This window comes from Mesocricetus auratus, unplaced genomic scaffold, assembly GCF_017639785.1.
Source record: "Mesocricetus auratus isolate SY011 unplaced genomic scaffold, BCM_Maur_2.0 Super-Scaffold_100048, whole genome shotgun sequence".
In the NCBI taxonomy this organism is placed as follows: Eukaryota; Metazoa; Chordata; class Mammalia; order Rodentia; family Cricetidae; genus Mesocricetus; species Mesocricetus auratus.
In genome coordinates, this window is record NW_024429225.1 from 1,265,607 (window position 1) to 1,285,189 (window position 19,583).

General features: G+C 40.9%; 1 protein-coding gene across 1 annotated transcript in view; it reads left to right on the forward strand.

The window, feature by feature from the left end:
* Positions 1-12,412, forward strand: part of Armh4 (armadillo like helical domain containing 4) — a 63,878-nt gene extending 51,466 nt beyond the window's left edge. Inside the window, exons 3-5 of the mRNA XM_013124995.3 lie at positions 2,621-2,652; positions 10,237-10,371; positions 10,582-12,412. Coding sequence (XP_012980449.3) covers positions 2,621-2,652; positions 10,237-10,371; positions 10,582-10,650 — 236 coding nt within the window. The 3' untranslated portion in view covers positions 10,651-12,412. The remainder of the gene's footprint in view (positions 1-2,620; positions 2,653-10,236; positions 10,372-10,581) is intronic.
* The last annotated feature ends 7,171 nt before the right edge of the window (positions 12,413-19,583 follow it).

Genomic DNA, 19,583 nt, shown 5'->3' on the forward strand with positions numbered 1-19,583 from the left:
ACTCCACAAACGTCAGATACGGGTAGCTTCCCAGCTGAGGCACAAGTTGAAAATGAGTCACTTACATGGAAAAGCCTACAGGTGCCTTCAATGCAGCCTTGATCTTTGCCTCCTGTCCTGCTCTCTTGTCCTTCTGTCTGAGACTAGTCACCCTGGCCCCATCTGCCATGTCTAGTCCTCTATATAACATCCAGCCTATTTTCTGATTCTGGACTCTGTTCCTCATTTCCTCATACCCCAAACTACTTTTTGTTATCTACCTCTTAGAGACTTGATAGCTGAGCCCATTAACCACCACAAGTAGGTCCCATTAGCATCTACTGAATTATTATGGACACAACAGGGCACAATGCTTGATCAAACACCAATTTTGGGGGGGAATGAATGAATGAATGAATGAATGAATTTTGAATATTCTCTTGCTTGCATTGAAATCTGTTTTGGATTTGAGAAATAGTAACACAACCCCCATATTTCACTTGTCTTTCTTCTTCCTACTTGGAGTCTGTATCTGATACGATACTGTAATCTTGCATATGACATTTCTAATCTTTACAATGGCCTCCCAAAGCATCTGTTGTCTTCTCTTCCTTACATAGAGGAGCAGAGGGTCTTCGGGTTCATTAGTTCCTCGAGAGTCAGTGGTTGACCTCCCTTCTTGGTGGACTCACTCCTGGAAGCACCCATCCCTGGCCTGGTTCTGAAATTCCTAGACAAGCTTGTTCTGACCATCCTATAACTGTGATCTTATCCAGATCAGTTACCTCATCTCTGTCTCAACCCAATTGGTACAGAACAGCGAGGGCAGAGCAGTCCTGAGAGGTTTGATAACATCTTTGCATGAGAGGTCGAAGCCAGTTAAAGGAGGTGGAAAAGGGTATGCCCACATTTGAGATGAAGAGAAGAGACGTCTCACTCTTAGAAACAAAGCTGGCATTCCTTTAAGTAGTCACTGGCTGAATGCAGGTGTCTCTTAACTTCTCTGAACCCATCTTTTCTATGAGCATAAACATAATCTCATTTTTTTGAGACACAGTCTCATGCTATAGCTCAAGTTGACCCTAAATTTGAGCAATCCTCATGATTCAGCCTCCCGAATGCTGAGATTGTGGGCAGGAGACACCGCAGCTGACCTGTGAGCATAGGCTTACCTGGGTCTCATGCTCTCCAGCTCATGGGTTACATGTTACAGTGCATGTGCTTTCTAAGAAGTAGTCATAGCCATGGCAGCACTGTCAGCATGATCAAATACCTTATTGTGTGAGTCAAATTGTAAATGGAGGTGTTGACTTTTGAGTAGAGTATTCTTATTCCAGAGGTCCAAGTTATGGCTCATGGCCAACTCTGGCTGGCCTCCTGTTTTTATATAACTTGTGAGAGTACAATTTTTATATTTTAATTTTATTTTTAAAAAATGACTATGGCTTATAAATATTACATAAAATTCAAATCTCGGTGTCTATAAATACGGTTCATTAGAACATAGCTGAGCACATTTGCTTGTCGACCATCCTGGGCTGCTTTTGCGTGGCAGCAGCAGAACTGGGTAGCTATGAAAGTCTGTAGCCATCTTGAGTTCATACATTTACTTTGAGACTGTAAGAAAAAAAGCAGCAGCTCGGGGTCCTCCCTTTCTACTTGTTGAAGCTTCCAGAGCAGCTTCATCTTTTGTCTTTAATGTGTTTGCTGAATTCTTTGTACTTGATGATTAAGGTACAATGAAGGCACACTGTCTCCCCCACCCATATTTTTATGCGTAATCAGCATGCTGTAACATTAAAAGTCAGTGAAGGGGGAAATGCCCACCTCCAATTTCATGTCACCCCTCGTACTTTAAATAACATCTTTCTCTTTACCTTTTAGACTTGCAAATGGCTGTCATCAGGACTTCAATAGAATGACTTAGCTGGTCTTCATTAAGCCCTTCACTCTTGTTGCTTCTACTATTAATGGTGGTTGTTGTAGAGTAGTGAGTTCTTGGCCCCGTTCTGTCTTCTTCAAATGTGGTTATAACGCTTCCCTTTGGAACCAGAGCGGGGCTGCCTTAGTGCACCCTTACCCTCTCCTTCCCTGCTCTCCGCTGTCAGATGCGCTTCAAGTGAAGCATTCTCGTTGATCCTAAGAACAGAGACAAACAAGGTATCCGGTTAAAGAAAAGCTATCACAGGACACAGGAGCTCTGCACTTGAAAGCGACTCCCTGTCTCTTTTCTCCTGTCCCTTCTCCTAGTGCACTGAATAGTATAAAGAGCTCAGCTAGCATGCCAAAGCATTCCCTATTCACCTAAAAACGACATGGGGAGTGCTTTCGCTCTGCGTTGCGTTTCTAAGTAAGTGGCTTGCTGGCACATACCTTTAAGCCCAGCATTCTGAAGCAGAGACTGGCAAACCTCTGAGTTCAAGCCCAGCCTGGTCTACATAGAGTGTTCCAGGAAAGCCAGAGCTATGTAGAAAGACCCAGTCTCAAAACAATTCATTGATATCATTCTGTTAATATTGTTGATACTTTTAGTATATTCCATGCAAAAAGCGTTCAGTGTATCAAATTAACACGTTAATGCAATACTGTGGAGTGTAAGTAAGAGATGGCTATTTACATCTGATTCTCTTGTTTTTCCTAGTGAGAAGTTGGATGGAAAAGCTGAAAGACAAGGTAAGGAGATTCTCTTCTTTCCTTTGACCTATACTGAAGGGCAAATAAAAGATCTGCCCAACAGTGGAGTTCCCACAGGTTACCATTCAGGAATTCGAATATGTATGCATACACACACACATGTGCATGTAAAGTGGCCATAACTTTGAAGGATAGCTGTGAGGGACATGAGAGAGTGTGGACGGATAAAAGGGAGGGGATGAATGTTGTAATTAAATTGCAATACAAACAATAATAATAGTAATAAAATAATAGCAATAATAATAATAATGGAGTTTCAAATTTGCAGTTCTGGGCCTCCAGCAGGAGAGGTATTACCTTCAGATTCCTTCACTGAGCACACAGGAGACAGATTCCTTTTTCTCTGGAGCCTCAGCACCTCTCCACCCCACCTCCTCTGTGTGTGTGTGCGTGTGTGTGTGTGTGTGTGTGTGTGTGTGTGTGTGCGCGTGCGTGTGTGCGTGCGTGCGTGCGTGTGTGTGTGTGTGTGTGTGTGTGTGTGTGTGTGTGGTATATGTTCATATATACGTGTAGGTATGTATGCGTATGCATATAGGGAGGCCAGTAGATGGAGTCAGGTGTCATCTTCTACCAACCTCTACCTTGTTCTTCTGAGGCAGAGCCTTTCATTGGACCCAGAGCTGGTAGCTTTGGGGTACACTGGCAGCCACTGAGCCCCATTAATTCTCCCATCTCCACCCCTTACAGCACCAGGACATGCGAGAGACCTGCCATCCAATTGCAATGTGGGTTCTGGGATCTGAACTCAGATCGTGTAGTTGCATGACAAGTACTCCCAAAACATTTTTCTTAGGTTTGTTCATTTTATTTGGTGAGTATGAGCATTTCTCTTGAATGTATGTGAAATGAAGTTACAAGACAGTTGTGAGCCACCATGTGGGTGCTGGGAACAGAACCTGGGTCCTCTACCAGAGCAGCCAGTGCTCTCAATCCCTGAGCCTTCTCTCCATCCCCAAAGAGCAAGCCCCCTTAACCACTAAGCCACGCCCTATTATCACAAAAGTGAAAACAGTTACCGCGTGTGGTACGCCCAGCTGAATAAGATCCTCGATCTACCTGGCAGAGTTTCTTTTAGGGGATATTGACAATGTTGTTCAGTTTTGTCTGTGAAACAGGAAACTGCCCTAGGTGTGTAGCTTATTATGATGTGACTTGTCACGAGGCAGTAACTAGCCACCCTGTCTGCATGGCCAGCTGTGGAAAAGTACTTCCCTCCCCTGGATACATTTAAAACACTGATTGACAATATTAATTCCTTGCCAGGTACATACTTCCATTTTCTTTTGATTTTCAATCCTCTCTAAGTTTTTACATTGGGTAACTTTGTAATTTTAACTGGAACTACTCCTCAAGGTACTGATGGAATTCTGAATTCCTTGGTGTAACCTATGTCAGATCCCATTAGCACACCTCAGGTCAGGTTTAATTGGGATTTCAGTTGCTTGAAAACCTTTTTAATGGTCAGACACTTAGTTGTCTGCAGTTTCCTGGCCTCAAAACATCTCTGCTTATGTTTTTTCATAGATTTTGTTTTATTATTTGAGACAGTTTTCCTATATTGGAATTAGTAGTTTTGGTTTTTTTGGAATTAGTAGTTTTGAATTTTGCTATAACTTAATGTTAAAGAATAGGGCATCCTATTGCAACTGAAATTATGTGAGTATAGTAGTTCTCAATACCCTTTTGCTTCTCAGTAAAAATTTGCATATATGTAGGTTTTTAGAATAGGTTATTTTGTTTTCATTCACGTTAAAAGTGATAAAGGAAACTTTCAGGCCATTGAGGTCAGAGGCTGCCATATTGGGTATTTGTTATAGATCTAGTTATGTCAAAGAATATGTTCAGATGGACAGAGAAAGATTTAGAAGGCTATACTGAGAAAGATTTCAAAATATATGACAAAAAGCCTGGTTTCACAGGCTTAAAATTTGGCATAAAGTTGTAATGAGGTTAGATGTTGCAAACTTTATAATCTGCATGTAAATATCAGTTCTTTCTAGGAACCCTTTGCAGAAGCAATTTGGGAGCCCGGCTTCTGCCTCTGCTGAAAGTCACTGAATGCCTTAGGCTGAAAACTAAACACATATTCAACTGAGTTCTTAAACCAAACCAAAACACCCTCTGAATCTAGTTTCATGAAGTGTTTCAATATCAGGTCTCTGTTAGCTACGGGAGTTTTAGAGCATAAAGAGTTTTCAAAAGTTCTGGTTTGTTTCTTTTGCTGACTTTTTAGGTCTTTGATGTTAATATTAAGGCAAATCATGAGTAACAGGAAGCTCCTACCCATCATAGCTGCAGTCAAAGGCTCATGGGCAGTGACACAAAAACAGGCTAAACTGCTACAGCTTGATGTTATACCGTTCTCCACATCCATTCTCAAGGGTAATCCCTGATTCTTAACGGCATATCTAACTAAGCTATCTCCATATGAATCTTTGTGTGCTATAGTTAGGGTTAGTATTGCTGTGATGAAACGCTATAAACAAAAAAAAACTTGTGGGAGTCTTATGGCTAACACTTTCACATCACAGTTCATCATCAGGGGAGGTCAGGACAGGAATTCAAGCAGGGCAGGAACCTGGAGGCAGGAGCTGATGCAGAAGTCATGGAGAGGTGCTGCTTACAGGCTTGCTCAGTCTGCTTTCTTATAGAACCCAGGACCTACAGTCCATAGGTGGCCATACCCACAATAGGCTGGGCCCTCTCACATCAATCACTAATTAAGAAAATGCCCTACAGGCAAATCTTATGGAGGCATTTTCTCAATTGAGGTCACTTCCTCTCAGACGACTATACTTTTTTTCCAGGTGATATAAAACTATCCAGCATACGTGGATTTATCAGCTGATTCCTCAATAATGCTCAGCTTCTGGAAAGGCAAGGAAGGAGAAGTAATTTAATTCTGCCTCTCATCTGAGATTAGAAATTGTTCAGCCAACCAGACACTGGTGGTGCACACCTTTAATCCCAGAACTAGAGAGGCAGAGGCAGGTATATCTATGAGTTTGAGGCAAACCTGTCTACATAGTGAATTCCAGGATGGTCAGGTCTACACAAAGAAATTGTTTAACTACCAAACAAGGAAAATGGGTATTGACAGACAATTAGTTCCCATACCTTAACTTTCCTGACTAAATGTACACATTGATGGTATTTGTTAGACCAAGCTTATCTCGCTTACCCACTGCTGTGTCTTTCCAACATCAAAATTGCTTCTCAGAAATGAAAATATACAATAAAGACAGTGTTGGTACTGTCACCAAAGCCATTCTGCCTCTTCTATCCTTAAGGAAGTGTCTAGAAAATAGTGACACAGATTGTATTTCATCACGGAGATTTTTAAGGTGGCATCTGGGACAGCATTTTCAGAAGCCCCGTGAGCTTGTCAGAAACTCAGATTCTCAGATCTCACTCCAGACCTGAGTTCAAAACTCTTAGGATGTGGTCCAATAGTCCGTGTTATGAAGCCTGACAAGTCACTCTGATATTTGCACCAGTTGGAGAGATACTGCTACATGCGTGGAGAGCACAAGGCCCAGTCTTAGAACAGCAGATCTGAGGCAGTGCAATGCAATATGTGTTTGTGTGTTTGTTTGTTGTTTGTTTGTTTGTTTGTTTTTAGAGCCTTATGTAGCCCACGCTGACCTCTAACTCACTATGTGGTTGAGGATGGCTTTGAATTTCTGATCCTGCCTCCACCTCTCAAATGATGTGATGACAGGTGTGTGCCACTGTGCTTGGTTTAATGAGGAGCTGGGAACCGAACCCACGATGTCGTGCATGCTAGACAAGGACTCTACCAATTGAACCACATCCTCAGTGCCTTCCAAGGGCTTTCTTATAGCTTTCTTGAAAACAGATGTTTCTGAACATAGGTATTTTCTTAAGAAAATTTCAAAGGCAAGCACATAAATGCAAGTATGTATAGTAGATTTCTGTTTGTTTATATTTTAACTGCTTATGCTTCAAAGGGGAATGATTTACAATTCATAGGCAAAATATAAAAATAAGAATAGCACCAGGAATCTCTCTACCACTTTAATATGGATATATCAATTGCTAACATTTTACTGCCTTGGATTTTTTATTTGTGAACACATTCCCTTCCCTTATTTTTACCTGAACCATCTGATGATAAATTGCATGGATTATGCCATATTTATTCATAACTCCTCAGTGTGTATCTTCTGAGAATAAAAACATTTCTGCCATCATATCTTACTGCAGTTTTTAGCTTGAGCCCATTTAACACAGCTACAGTACATTTGTGTTCTCTGATACCTGCAGTGCAACTTTTCAACAGACCAAAGATGATACTCATAAAATACTATTTCGTCTCTAGTGTAAGATCCCATCCATGATTACATAACATATCCTTTTATCATACTGTGGTGATATCTTGCTTGTACAAACAAAGCTTTCTGAAGATCAGAGGATGGAGCTAGGCACTAGCTAACCATAGAGGTCTGGAGGGCTGAACAGACAGACAGGAAGTATAATGGCTGGGTGGAGAGAGGATATAAGCAGGAAGAAACAGAAACTCACTGTTTTCCACTGGGAAGCTAATGAGGTAAAGGTGGCTTTGGCTTGCTCCTGCTTCTCTCTGGCCTCTCAGCATTTTCCTCTATATCTGACGCTGGGTTTTATTATTTAGAGCAATTAAGAACTCCATTTACGCCGGGCGGTGGTGGTGCACGCCTTTAATTCCAGGACTCAGGAGGCAGAGGCAAACAGATCTCTGTGAGTTCAAGGCCAGGCTGGACTGACAGCCTCCAAAACAATACAGAGAAACCCTGTCTCGTAAAACCCCCCCAAAAAACCTCCATTTACACCATACTTCTTCCATTTCTTTTCATCATTTTATACCTGTCTTTCATTTTTTACAATATACATATTTTTGGAGAAATATTTTTATATAAAATTAGATACCCATCATTTTAGGCTTGCTGGCTGTTTTGCCATGATTAGACTCACTTTGAATAGTATGATTTGGATAAAACACATGGTTAAACTGCATCCTCTGGATGCCATTTCTGAATGCATATGCACAGCCAATGACTTTGAACAAAAAAAAGCTACCAGGCAGAATTGATAACTTAAAAAGTAAGTTCATACCATGTTATTTTAGTTCTGAAAAAATTAAGTCATAGGCAGCCCTGAGGAAAACCTCATTTTGCCTTAGTCAGCTTTGAAAACTATGTGGTTACATTGTGTTAGAAGTGAGCTGAAGGCAAACCACATACCTTAAAAAGGTGAAAGACACAACTGAATGTGTGTCTACGAGTGTGTGTGTGTGCGTGTGCACGTGTGCGTGTGTGTGTGCGTGTGTGTGTGCGTGCGCGTGTGCGCGTGTGCGCGTGTGTGCGTGTGTGTGTGTGTGTGTGTATGTGTGTGCAATTTTGAATACCCACATTGTTGGTATGGAGTTAGGCTATAGATCTGCAGGAGGCTCAGACAGTGGTCGTTATTTGACATTCCAAAGAACAGAATATTGTCCTCTGATTGTACAACCTGAAAACCTTCATTAATGTGGTCATTAATTTCTTCATTCTTCACATTAAGTATGTTACACTTCAATGCACTGAAAATGCTGATTTTTTTAATTCTGTATTTGTGATGATGGACTGTCCAATATTTCCCTATATGGGAGATTATGAAGTGTTTACAAGATTCAAGTGGATCTGCAGGAATTTTAGAAAAACTTTGATTTTTCTACAGTGTGTGAATTTGTTGATGACTGGGATTTGTTTCTCTGTTGAACACACTACATTGATTTTAAAAGAATCCCATTATTTTTAAATTAATGAAAAATATTTCCATATTTTGCCCCAATTTAAAACTCTGGGATACATGACCAGTGAGGGAGCTGCTGAGCACAGGTGGTGGGGTTGGGTGGGCGCTTCTGCATGCAGGTTTGGAGACAGCAGTACAGCCTACAGGCCTAAGTGCTTTCTGAAAATTCCCCCTCTCTCTTCTCTCTCTCTCTCTCTCTCTCTCTCTCTCTCTCTCTCTATCTCTCTGTCTCTCTGTCTCTCTCTGTCTGTCTCTCTCTGTCTCTGTCTCTCTCTGTCTCTGTCTCTCTCTGTCTCTGTCTTTCTGTCTCTCTGTCTCTGTGTGTGTGTCTGTCTGTCGGTCTGTCTGTCTGTCTTCTGTCTACTTTTCCATTCATCCATCTCTCTGTACTGTCTCAATTTGGCTTACTCTGAAGGGCACTAGAAATAGTTTTTCTAGACTGGAAATTAATTCATTAGGAGCTAGGGAGATGGCTCAGTAGTTTAAGAACCTTTGCTGTCCTTGCTGAGGAACCGATTCTGCTCCTGTAACCCATGTGGCTCACAACCACCACATACTAGGTGTGATGGATTTTTCTGCACTTACATGGCAACACACATACACTAAGGCACACATGTACACACGTCACACGCAGACATGAATTAAATGAACAAATCTTTAAAGGGGAAGTAGTTACAAAGACTCATCCTCTCTCAGAAAAAAAACTGTCTACTTATTCTAGATTTTAAAAGTTATAACGGTAATGCATTTTGTCTAGTTGGGGTGTAGCCATATGCTCGCCCATGAAAAGGTTCTAGGTTGGTGCACACCCATGCAGTGCACAGGGGTTTTACTGCAAAGATCTACCTCTGGGAAAGGGCTTTGCTCCAGGAGTACTGAGCTGGTAATGAGTTCTTCACTAAAGCATGGGATGAGCTAGGATCTCACTGGTCTCTAGTGACTCAGGTGTCCATAGTCACCTTGGGTATGCTGGGAACATCTGAGGCTCCCTGGGGAGTAGCCAGGTTGCCAGCATTGATCTTCGTGGCCTGCTTGCCTGGGACTGAGGACACTATTTCGGTTTTATTCACTGGGCACATTGCTTCCCTCAGAGACCCATTTCATGTGCACATGTCTCCTTGTCCTTGTCTTCCAACAGCTAACCCACCTCTTAATTCCGGTGCCTGTCTCTTTCCTTGTTTGTGGTGCTCTTGCTTTCTATTCATAATGCACTTTTATCTTTCCTTTTATTATTGTAATACAGCTGAGGAGACTGGGAGACAGAGGATGGAAGGGAGGGCAAGAGAGTGAGAAGCCCTCCTTTACCCTCCAAGGAACACAGGATTCCAGAGGACACTTCAACTCCTTGGCATGCGACTCGGGCTGTTTCCAATTTATTGCATTTTAATAGCCCTGGCATTCTCAGAAGCCCACTCCATCCATCTTTAGTACAAATTATATTTCTGTCATCAAAAATTGATGTTGACAAATGTGCATAATCAAGTGGCTGGAGGGGCCACTAGGTCTGGCTGATTTATTTCCGAACATACTTCTAAGGGTTTTAAATTATCAAAAAAAAAGGTTGCTATTTTTCTCTGTTGCTTTCTTCCCCCCAAACTCCCAAGCAGAACCTTTGTTATAGGTTTCCTTTTAAATTATAACATAGCAGACAGAAGGATGCAAAGGATCTACAAACCTGTTACCATGTAGCAGGGACAAGGAAACCGGGAATTGAGGAATTGAGTGGTCTATGTAGCATCCTGATACCTGTCTCTCTCCTTCTCTGTTCAGGCTGGCTACATGTCTGGAATGCTGGTGCCTGTCGGGGTAGGGATAGCTGGAGCCTTGTTCATCTTGGGAGCACTCTACAGCATTAAGGTTATGAATCGCCGAAGAAGAAATGGCTTCAAAAGGCATAAAAGGAAGGTATGCAAGAATCAAGAGCAAACCTAGTCAGTTGCAGAGCATTCTTCACTGCTTGCCTAATTTGCCTGATAGAGTACAGAGGGTTTAATGGTGCAAGAAATACTTCTGCTCAGGGCGTTTTGTATTAGCGGCTCCCCTGTTCTTTAGAGTGGGTCTACTTCTTGGTTTTGCAGATCAAGAGCTTAATGCTTTCCTGTTTTCTTTCCCCAGCAGAGAGAATTCAACAGCATGCAAGACAGAGTGATGCTGCTAGCAGACAGCTCTGAAGATGAATTCTAAAATGGACTTGGATTTAATGCAATGAGATTATTGCTTTATTTTTTATTTGGGGGCAAAAAGAAGAAAGAAAATAAATAAATAAAAAACAACACTATCTCACCACCTTGCTGCTACTGGGCCATTGGTCCAGCCCTTTTCTCTGCTGGAGAGTAGATTTTTCTTGTGCTGAGCAGAAAAGACACCTGTAAAATCAGCGCAGCATGCATTGTTGGGTCATTTTGTAGTGTTTGCCATCACCAAGGGCTGAGATTTAGAAACACAGGGTACACATGCTCAGTCATTGTAGCTGGGTTAGACAGAGTAAGTATCTTGTATTTTCCATCACGCTTTCCTTGGTTTGGGTTACTGGACTTATATGAATGCTATAGCCATGAAAGTATCCTTGATTTTGATAAGCAATGTCTAATGAAGATTAGTAACTCCTCAAATAGTTTCTGGCTTGTGGATATCAGAGTACCCTATGTCCGCATCAAGGACTAATTACCACTTGGAATGAAATGTTTTTCCCGAGATATCAAAGTCAATTAGAATTATATGAAGGTTTGCTTATATCTCGCATTAAAACTTCCAGCCCCTTAGTTTTTATTTTTTGTCTGTGCTGTATTTGTCTCAGTGTTAATAAGAAAAAGTGCACTAGAAATTGTACACTAAATCAGCCCTTGGCCTTAATTTATGCTTGCTTTCTTAAATAGTGCTAGTCCAATGTGTATGATGAAAGATCCTTATTTTCTTATCATTACAAAATGTTCTATTGGTATATTACTGAATTAGCCAAGAAGAAAAAAGGATGACATCAAGATGAGGGTATGTGGGCTCCCAGGGTGCTTGTCCCTGCCATTTGGTTCTGTATCTATGTGGCCATTACTGTGGATAAGTTAGAGCATCTCTTTTCCATGTCTATGATTTTGCTGTGGAAGTAGTCTTTTTGGCTTTATTAGAAAAGACAGGTATTCTTTGGTAGAAGGTGGCCCAGGGGCCAGAGTCCTCATGTACAAATGAGCTCTAGCCATCCCTCATGTGGGATGATGGACTGTTAGAGCCTTTTTCATTTTCCTTGGAATGTAATTCCTTCTTCTATACCAAATAACACATTCAAACACTCTGTTTGAATCTGGTTATTTGGGGATTGTAGTTCATTGTATTAAGCAGTATGGCTTGGATCAGTTCCAAGGATAGACAAAGCTTACCAATAATGCTGTTACCATGGGGAATTTTTTCATAGACATTAGAGCCTATTCTAGTCTGACAGGGTCTGTTTATTCACTCCTCATAGCTTCTGGGTAAAGAAGAACATGTATTTTTTTCCTTTCTACTGAAGATGGAACATAAGTAGAGGGGAGAAATAATTATCTTCAGTTACATCTGTGGACTCAGCATGAGGACCACCTTAGACCCAAACTATGTACTGTATCTTCAGATCTGTGTCCTGTCCTCATGCTTTGAAAGGTGTCAGGACATTGGGAGGTCTTTCTTTAAAGCCAAGTCTACTTGGTCAAGGAACATTTATTATCAATTTCTTTGTTTGTTAAATGAATGGATTTTTCACACAAATTCTTCCCTTCTACACATAATTAATTATCATCTCTAGGGAACTAATAGGGAAAATTTCATGAAACGCATTTTCGAATGATGGCTAGCTCACGCACACAGAATGTTTTAATCAACTAAGTTTAACTCTTTTGATCAAGAAAGCAACTGTGTAAAGCTGATAGAGAGAAATGAAAAATTCCATGGAGACAAATAAAGGCTAGCAGTTTCTAAACTGGGTTGGAGTCAGATTTTTTAAAGTAGAACTTAAGTCATGACTCTCATCAGTCAATCACAGTCCCACTAGTAGAGGTGTCTTGCTTCTGAGTAAGTGATGCTTTTTTTTTTTTTTTTGGTTTTTAAGAGACAGGGTTTCTCTGTATTGTTTTCGAGGCTGTCAGTCCAGCCCAGCCTCGAACTCACAGAGATCCGCCTGCCTCTGCCTCCCGAGTGCTGGGATTAAAGGCATGCGCCACCACCGCCTGGCTAAGTGATGCTTTCTAAGAGCAGTCTCTTGTTGTGCTCCCCAGGCTTCAAGCAAGTGAGCATGAAGGCACATTGCCACCTGCATTCTTCATAAGATGTAGATAATAGCAAATTAACAAGAGGTTCTCTTAATTCAAGGCCATTTGGGTAATACTGATGGTCAGTCATGCCTAGGGCTACTCAGTCTGTAGCTTTAGATTAGCTCAGGGCTAATAGTGCCTCTTCAAACGGTGTATAAAATGGTCATAAGTAACAGCCACAAATTCACAGTGAGGACAACAGTAATCTCTACATCCTCTTCAATACATGTAAGTATGTACAGAAAAGGGATTTACTTATATCACAGCAGATTTCTGCAGAAAACTAGTTAACGGTCTATATGAAGAAAAGTGGTATACATTAGACTATTACTCAGTGATAAAAATAAAGGAAGGGATCCTGTTTTTGTGATGTGGATGTTGGAATACTGTCTGCTAAATGAAATAAACCAGACACATAAGAAGTTCTGCAAGATTCTAAAGGACATGAGCCATCTTAAGTGGCCAAATTCAGAAATCCAGGTAGAATAATGGCTGCCGGGATTAGGGAAAGCAGAAGAGGAAGACACGAGGAGGTGTTGGTCAGTGGCATAAAGATTCAATTATGAAGATGAGTAGGTTCTAGGCATCCATCATACAGTGTAGCACTTACAGTTAATGATGCTGCCTTGTACAGTGCAGCGCCTACAATCAACGGTGCTGCTTTTTTCACATGAAATTCTACTAGGAAAGAAGGTCTTGTGAGGGAGTCTTTATCATGTTTTTGGTTCCCTTTGCTACAATCAGAAGATAATATTTTTATTTGAACTTCTTTGATTTTTCTCTTTTCTGTGAACTGCTTCTTCTACTAGTTGCTGGATGAATTTATATGCATTATTTTGGGTTAATTAGTATCCCAAGGTAACATATCCCTTAGCAATGCCTTATCCTTGACTAAAGTTCATATGTTACCTTAGTGGTATTTTTACAGAAACTTAAAGTACCCGAATCTTTTGCACAGATCAAAACGTTGTGAGAACAATTTTAAAGTGCAGTTTGGTAACATATTTAAACTTATTAGTTATATTAGTTATATGCTAATCAATTCTAAAGCAGACCATCATTTCATTAATTTATTCTGTTTTGTTTTATTTTATTTTTTGTGGTACTGGGGTACTTCATTTATACTAAGTATGTGTCCTCATTTTAAAACACACACACACACACACACACACACACACACACACTTGAAGCCCAAGACTTAAAAGGTTAATGCTATGAAAACAATATGGCGTCATATTCTGAATGTCTAGTGCTTCTCTCTCTCTTTCTGTCTTTGGATATTTTCTCCCTGTGGATATCCAAAAAAAAAAAAAACACCATTTAAGTCACATCGTGCACGTGTATGTGTGTGTGCGTTTGTGTGTGTGTGATCAAACCATCTTTGGGCATTGTGATTTGTGTGGATATGAATAATCACCATCCCTCAAGCTTCTAAAAACACCTCTTAGAAACAAGCTATATTATTTAGCACAAGCTTATATCTGTGTGGTCTTTTGTAGAAACAGGCTTTGCTTTGACCAAAGATAAGTATGAAGAGGAAAGGTTGTAGTCAAAGAAAGCAACCTCTCCAGTTAGTAGCATGATTTCATTGTTTAAGTCTACCCTTAGATGGTATCTGGGATTACTTGTCCCTGGTATGTTACCTGGAAGTTTTTGATATTTCACAAAGGCCACACATTGTTGCATTTCTGTTTGTGCCATGCCTTTGACTAGTTTCTCATAGTGACTAGTTTTTGAGTATAGAAGAAATATATGGTATTGCCCTATGTGGGTTTTCTGGCTTAATGCTAAAATCTAACTGATCCTTTTCTTAAACTGAATTTCCTCTTGAGATTTTTGAAGGATGATTTTATTAATTTCCAGAAAATACTAGACTCAAAACCTTGAGACCTAGAATGTTTTTCTATTCAGAAAAACAAATAATTGTATATAAAGGTTCAACTAGAGTAATAAATGTCTGTTAAAAGAGTGGGGAAAAACAGATGTAATAACAAGAAAAAATGTGACTAGAAAAAAAGATGGAAAAAAAATCCCAGCACACAGCACGTGTAACATAATAGTGTGGTGTGCTGGAAAGAAAGGTTATGAATCTATTTTTTATTTTTGTGGTGCTGGGGATCAAACTTATGACTTGATGTGTGCTTACTAAGTGCTCTGCCACTGAGCTATACCCTCCAACCTCATACTTAGCAACTTAGAGAAACAATGAAGCTAAACAAGGAAAAGAAAACAAGTGAGGGACATCATTAACAAGGAAGGGACCACACACGCGTGCGCACACACACACACACACACGCGCACACACACACACATACACTCACGCACACGCACGATTTCCTCTTTCTCATCAAAGGAAATCATCTAGGAGGAACGGATGTGGCCAGGAAGGAACTCAAGTCTGGGAGGCATGGGGAGACGAAAGATGCCTGGTTTCTTAAACTGAGTTTAAGCTCCATTAATTGTCTTCCTTCATCCCACAGACTTGGAATTATTGAATGCACGCTTTTAGGATAGGAGGTAAATTGGAAAATTAATGGTATTAAGTTAATACTGTTAGATTAATATTTGGACATGTTTGCATATTGCATAATAGGTTCTGTATTTGGACATGCAGCACAACATATGACACACAACTCTTTTTGCAAGGGTCAGGGGACTACTAAACCAACATGCTGGGATGTACTAAGGGGAGACATTTCATTATGTTGTTCTGATAATTACAAATTGTCAGCATGGCTTGAAACATCATCTTGTTTAAGTTTTCCTGTAAGCTAGTGTTATATATATACACCAGAGGTATGTCATATGAGTAATAGATGGATCTACTTCTTTACTAATTTATTCATATTTTGTTATGCAAATGCCCAGTAAGAGGAACAGAAAGGAAGAGAAGAAGGAAGAGGAGAAAGGGGAGGAAACTACAGCACAAATACAAAGACAGTTGTCTGCTCTCTCGCTCTAGTTTACTCGAAAGCTCAGGATGATATTAACGTGAACTCTGAGATCTGCCCCTGAGCAAAGCAGCAGGTGCGTTAACACAAGAGAAAACACCAAATACAATACACTGTAGGAAAGCAGGTACTTAGATGCTTAGCAAGACAGAATGTACATTCTCACCTGAGACTTTAGGCTATAGCTAAGATGTTCAGGATTGATGTTCCTGAGAGGTGTAACGAAAGAGATGTAACATTTTATGGGGTGAGAGTGAGAGACCTTGGAGGGAATAGAAAAGGAAGAATAATTTGTATTATCTCCTTGAGAAAATCCACTTTTACCTTTCTTCACAATGTTCGCAGGTATAGGAATACAATTTAGGAAAGCAGCAAGTTAAGCCAGTGAGCTGTATTATGTTGTTTCCATTAAGCATGGGGGGTCATACTTGGGTCTCAAAGTAAGAAAGTTGGTATCAGGTCATGAAACTGAGTTTTTTATAAACTCTGAAGCCCAAAATTTTCTTCTCAAGTAACATAAAAGTAAAAGAAGGAACCAAAACATTGGAAATGTTTCTTCAATGTTATGGAGAGAGGCAAGACAGAAATAGATCCCTAGAAAGTGGTAAGAACTGTCTTCCAAGAAGGAATTGTGATACAAAAGTAGTGTCCTACTTCTCATTTCTTATTTCCTTATTTAAGAGATAAATAAAAGGGGGGATGCAAAATGACTTTATAATTGAACTGATTACATCTCATTTCAAATGTCTCCAGAGCAAAAAGAGACCCCAGGCTTATTCCTCACAATAATCAACCAGCTTAGCATTGTGGAGTGATGTGAGGAGTGATGATGGCTAGAAGTTTTCTCTTTAGTAAGTGAGAGCACTGGGTAGCATCATTTCTTTCCGAATCAGCATCCCTCGGATGCCTTGTGGAAGCAAGAGTAGTAAGATGTAGTCAGTACACCACCAGAAAGAGTTTATAGATTAATGGGGGTGGTATTAAAATAACAACTTCTGGATCCTTGGATCCAGAAAATGAGTATTCAACCATGCCAGGAAGATCAAGGGGTTTTCCTAGAGTGAGTAACGTCAAACATGGGCCCAGAAGATAAATAAATGTTGGTGAGGTAAAAGGGGGAGGGAGGAAAAGGGGTGCATGCTCTAGCTAGGATGACCAAAGTAGATGAGAGATCATGGGAAATTCACCACTCAGAGGATGGTTGGAGTAGAAGGGAATACATATGGTTTCAAATATAAAATATAAGGCTGATCCTGAATGGTCTTCCAGGCCATGCCAAGGAATCATGAGTTTACTTTGATGATAGCTAGAAATTATGGCAGGATATTATGCTAGAAAGTAATATGGCCAGGTTTGGGATCATGGCGAGGTTAGAAATTTGAACTTAAGGATACCAATCAAGGTCAAGGTTGGTGATGCAATGCAGACGAGAGATGACTACAGTCTTGATGAAAGTAAAGAAGCAAATCTGGAGAGTAAGGTGGCTTCTGTAGGTGCTCAGAAGCAGCCATGCACAGGACTTAGGGACTGGTTAAATATGATAACGAATGAAGAAACAGTAGGTAGGGATGACCTTTGAGGCCCTTCAGCTCTCATCAACTTCAACGTCCTACTTTTTGTAGAAAATTCCAGCATACCCAAATATGAAAAAAATAGCATATACTTCTGGCAAAAATGTAGAAAGGCAGCATGAAGTTGATAAAAAGTGCCTGCATATGGGTGTTCATTCTCTGTGACTTTCAACATTAGGTGCCAATAAATCGCTGGAAATTAGTAAAGCTTTTACAAACCCTTGGAAGAAACTGTAGGTCCCTTCAAAGACTTTGGTTTAGCCTGACGTCTGAGTTACTACCTAAATTTTGATTTATTTTCTTGTTTTGCAAAGTCTAACATGAAAATCTCTTGTCCTCTGATGTGAAAATTGAAGTTGAGTATCTTGTTTTTCAGAGAAACAAATCTCCAAGCTTCTCTCCTCTGAGGCCAGACTCGATGGAGACCATATCAGTGGGGGCTTGCACAGACTATGGAGTCACCTGAGGCATATTTCCATGTCTCAATACTGAGTGGCTTCTGGGGACTTTAGACAGTTGTCATGAAAAATTATCAAGCACTTTATTTTCTTCTGAGTATGGGACATGAAGCAAGTTTTTCCATGGTTGCCAAGGTGGGTTCTGGAGGGCAGCAGAGGTAACAAGACAGACTCAGGCAAACATAGAAAAGCATAAGAAGAAATCTGTGTCACCCACCACCCAGTCCTACTTCCAGAGTTAAACAGTGTTGATGGCTTTGTCTGCATTTTTCTGATCTTTCATTCCCATGTATCTAAGGTATGGCAAACACAGCTTTAATTTGATACAATACTGGAATTATCATTTATATCATTTTGCTACCTCTCTGTGGCTGCAATTTCCCATGATTGATTAAAAGGAAAAGAGCTCAGAAAAAAATCCTGTGGTTGTATTTAATATTTCACCATGAACAAGATTTATTTAGCATCTGGCAGTCCTTGAATACCTGCTTTGGTAACAGTGTGCATAGTTGGAAGGTAAAGACTCCCGGGCCAGAACATCCATTGGCAAATGTGATATGTACCTGCCCTAGGGGATTAGAGGGCTTTTATAATTAGGCAGCAAGACATAATTACCACAAGGGTAGATAGTTTGTGACATTTCAGGAAATATGGAAGGAAAATAAACTCACTGAAGTGACAGAAATTGATTAAAGGCTTGTTTATCTCAACTCTTCAATCTAATTGGTATTTTTTGTGTTATTTATAACAGGACATGCATATATTCTATATTTTATTCCACTTGACTAACATCAAGACATTCCTTTCATGTCCATTACCTTTTTTCCATTTTTAATTTTTTATTTCATTTTATATTCCAACCACAGTTCTCCCTCCCACCCGTCCTCCCACCCCCACGCCTCCTCCCAGCTCTCCCTTGCCTCCCCCTACCCCCCTCACCTCCCTCCTATCCCACCCCCAGTCCACTCCTTCTCACATGTAAGGGCTCCCATGAAGAGACAACCTAGTGTGGCTCATTAGGTTGGGGACGTCCCTCTCCCATGCATTAAGACTGAGCATGGGAGATCTTTACCTGACAAGGGTTAACTCTTGAATCCCAGGCTGATGCCTGGGAATCCAGCATGGGACTGATCAAGACCCCCTGAATGGGGGTGTCAGTGAGGAGGCCTAGGTAATCTATTGAGCCTTGGGTAGTAGAACAGTAATCATCCCGAGTATACACATGGACTTTGGACTCCCATCCAACAATGTGAGATGAACTCTCACCCTGAATTCTTGGGGGAGGTTCTAGGCCCTGCCCTGGATGAAATGACAGACTATGGACACCCCCATGGAGGGCCTCACCTTCCCTGGGGGAATGAGGGGACATTGAGGGGGGGTTGGTGGGAGGACACAGGAGGAGGGGAGGGAAACGGATAGGGACCTGGAACTGGCTTGTGAAGCAACCTTGTTTCTAATCTAAATTTAAACTTAAAAATAAATAAATAAATAAATAAGACTGAGCATGGCATCCCACCATAAGGAATGATCTCCAACAAGCTAGCTCATGTACCAGGCTTGTATCGTGGTCCAACTGGCAGGGGCTCCTCTGATAGTCCAAGCTTGACAACGGTCTCCCACATACGGAGGGCCCAGTTTGGTGCCCTGAAGTCTCCACAGTTGTAGGTCTAGAGTCCATGAGTTTCCACGAGCTTGGTTCAGCCGTCTCTGTAGATTTCTCCATCAAGACCTTGACCTCCCTTGCTCATATCTTCTCTCCTCCCTCTCTGCCTGGATTCCCAGAGCTCGGCCTGGTTCTTGTTTGTGGATCTCTGTGTCTGGTTCCATCAATTACTGGATGAGGGCTCTATGGTAATAGTT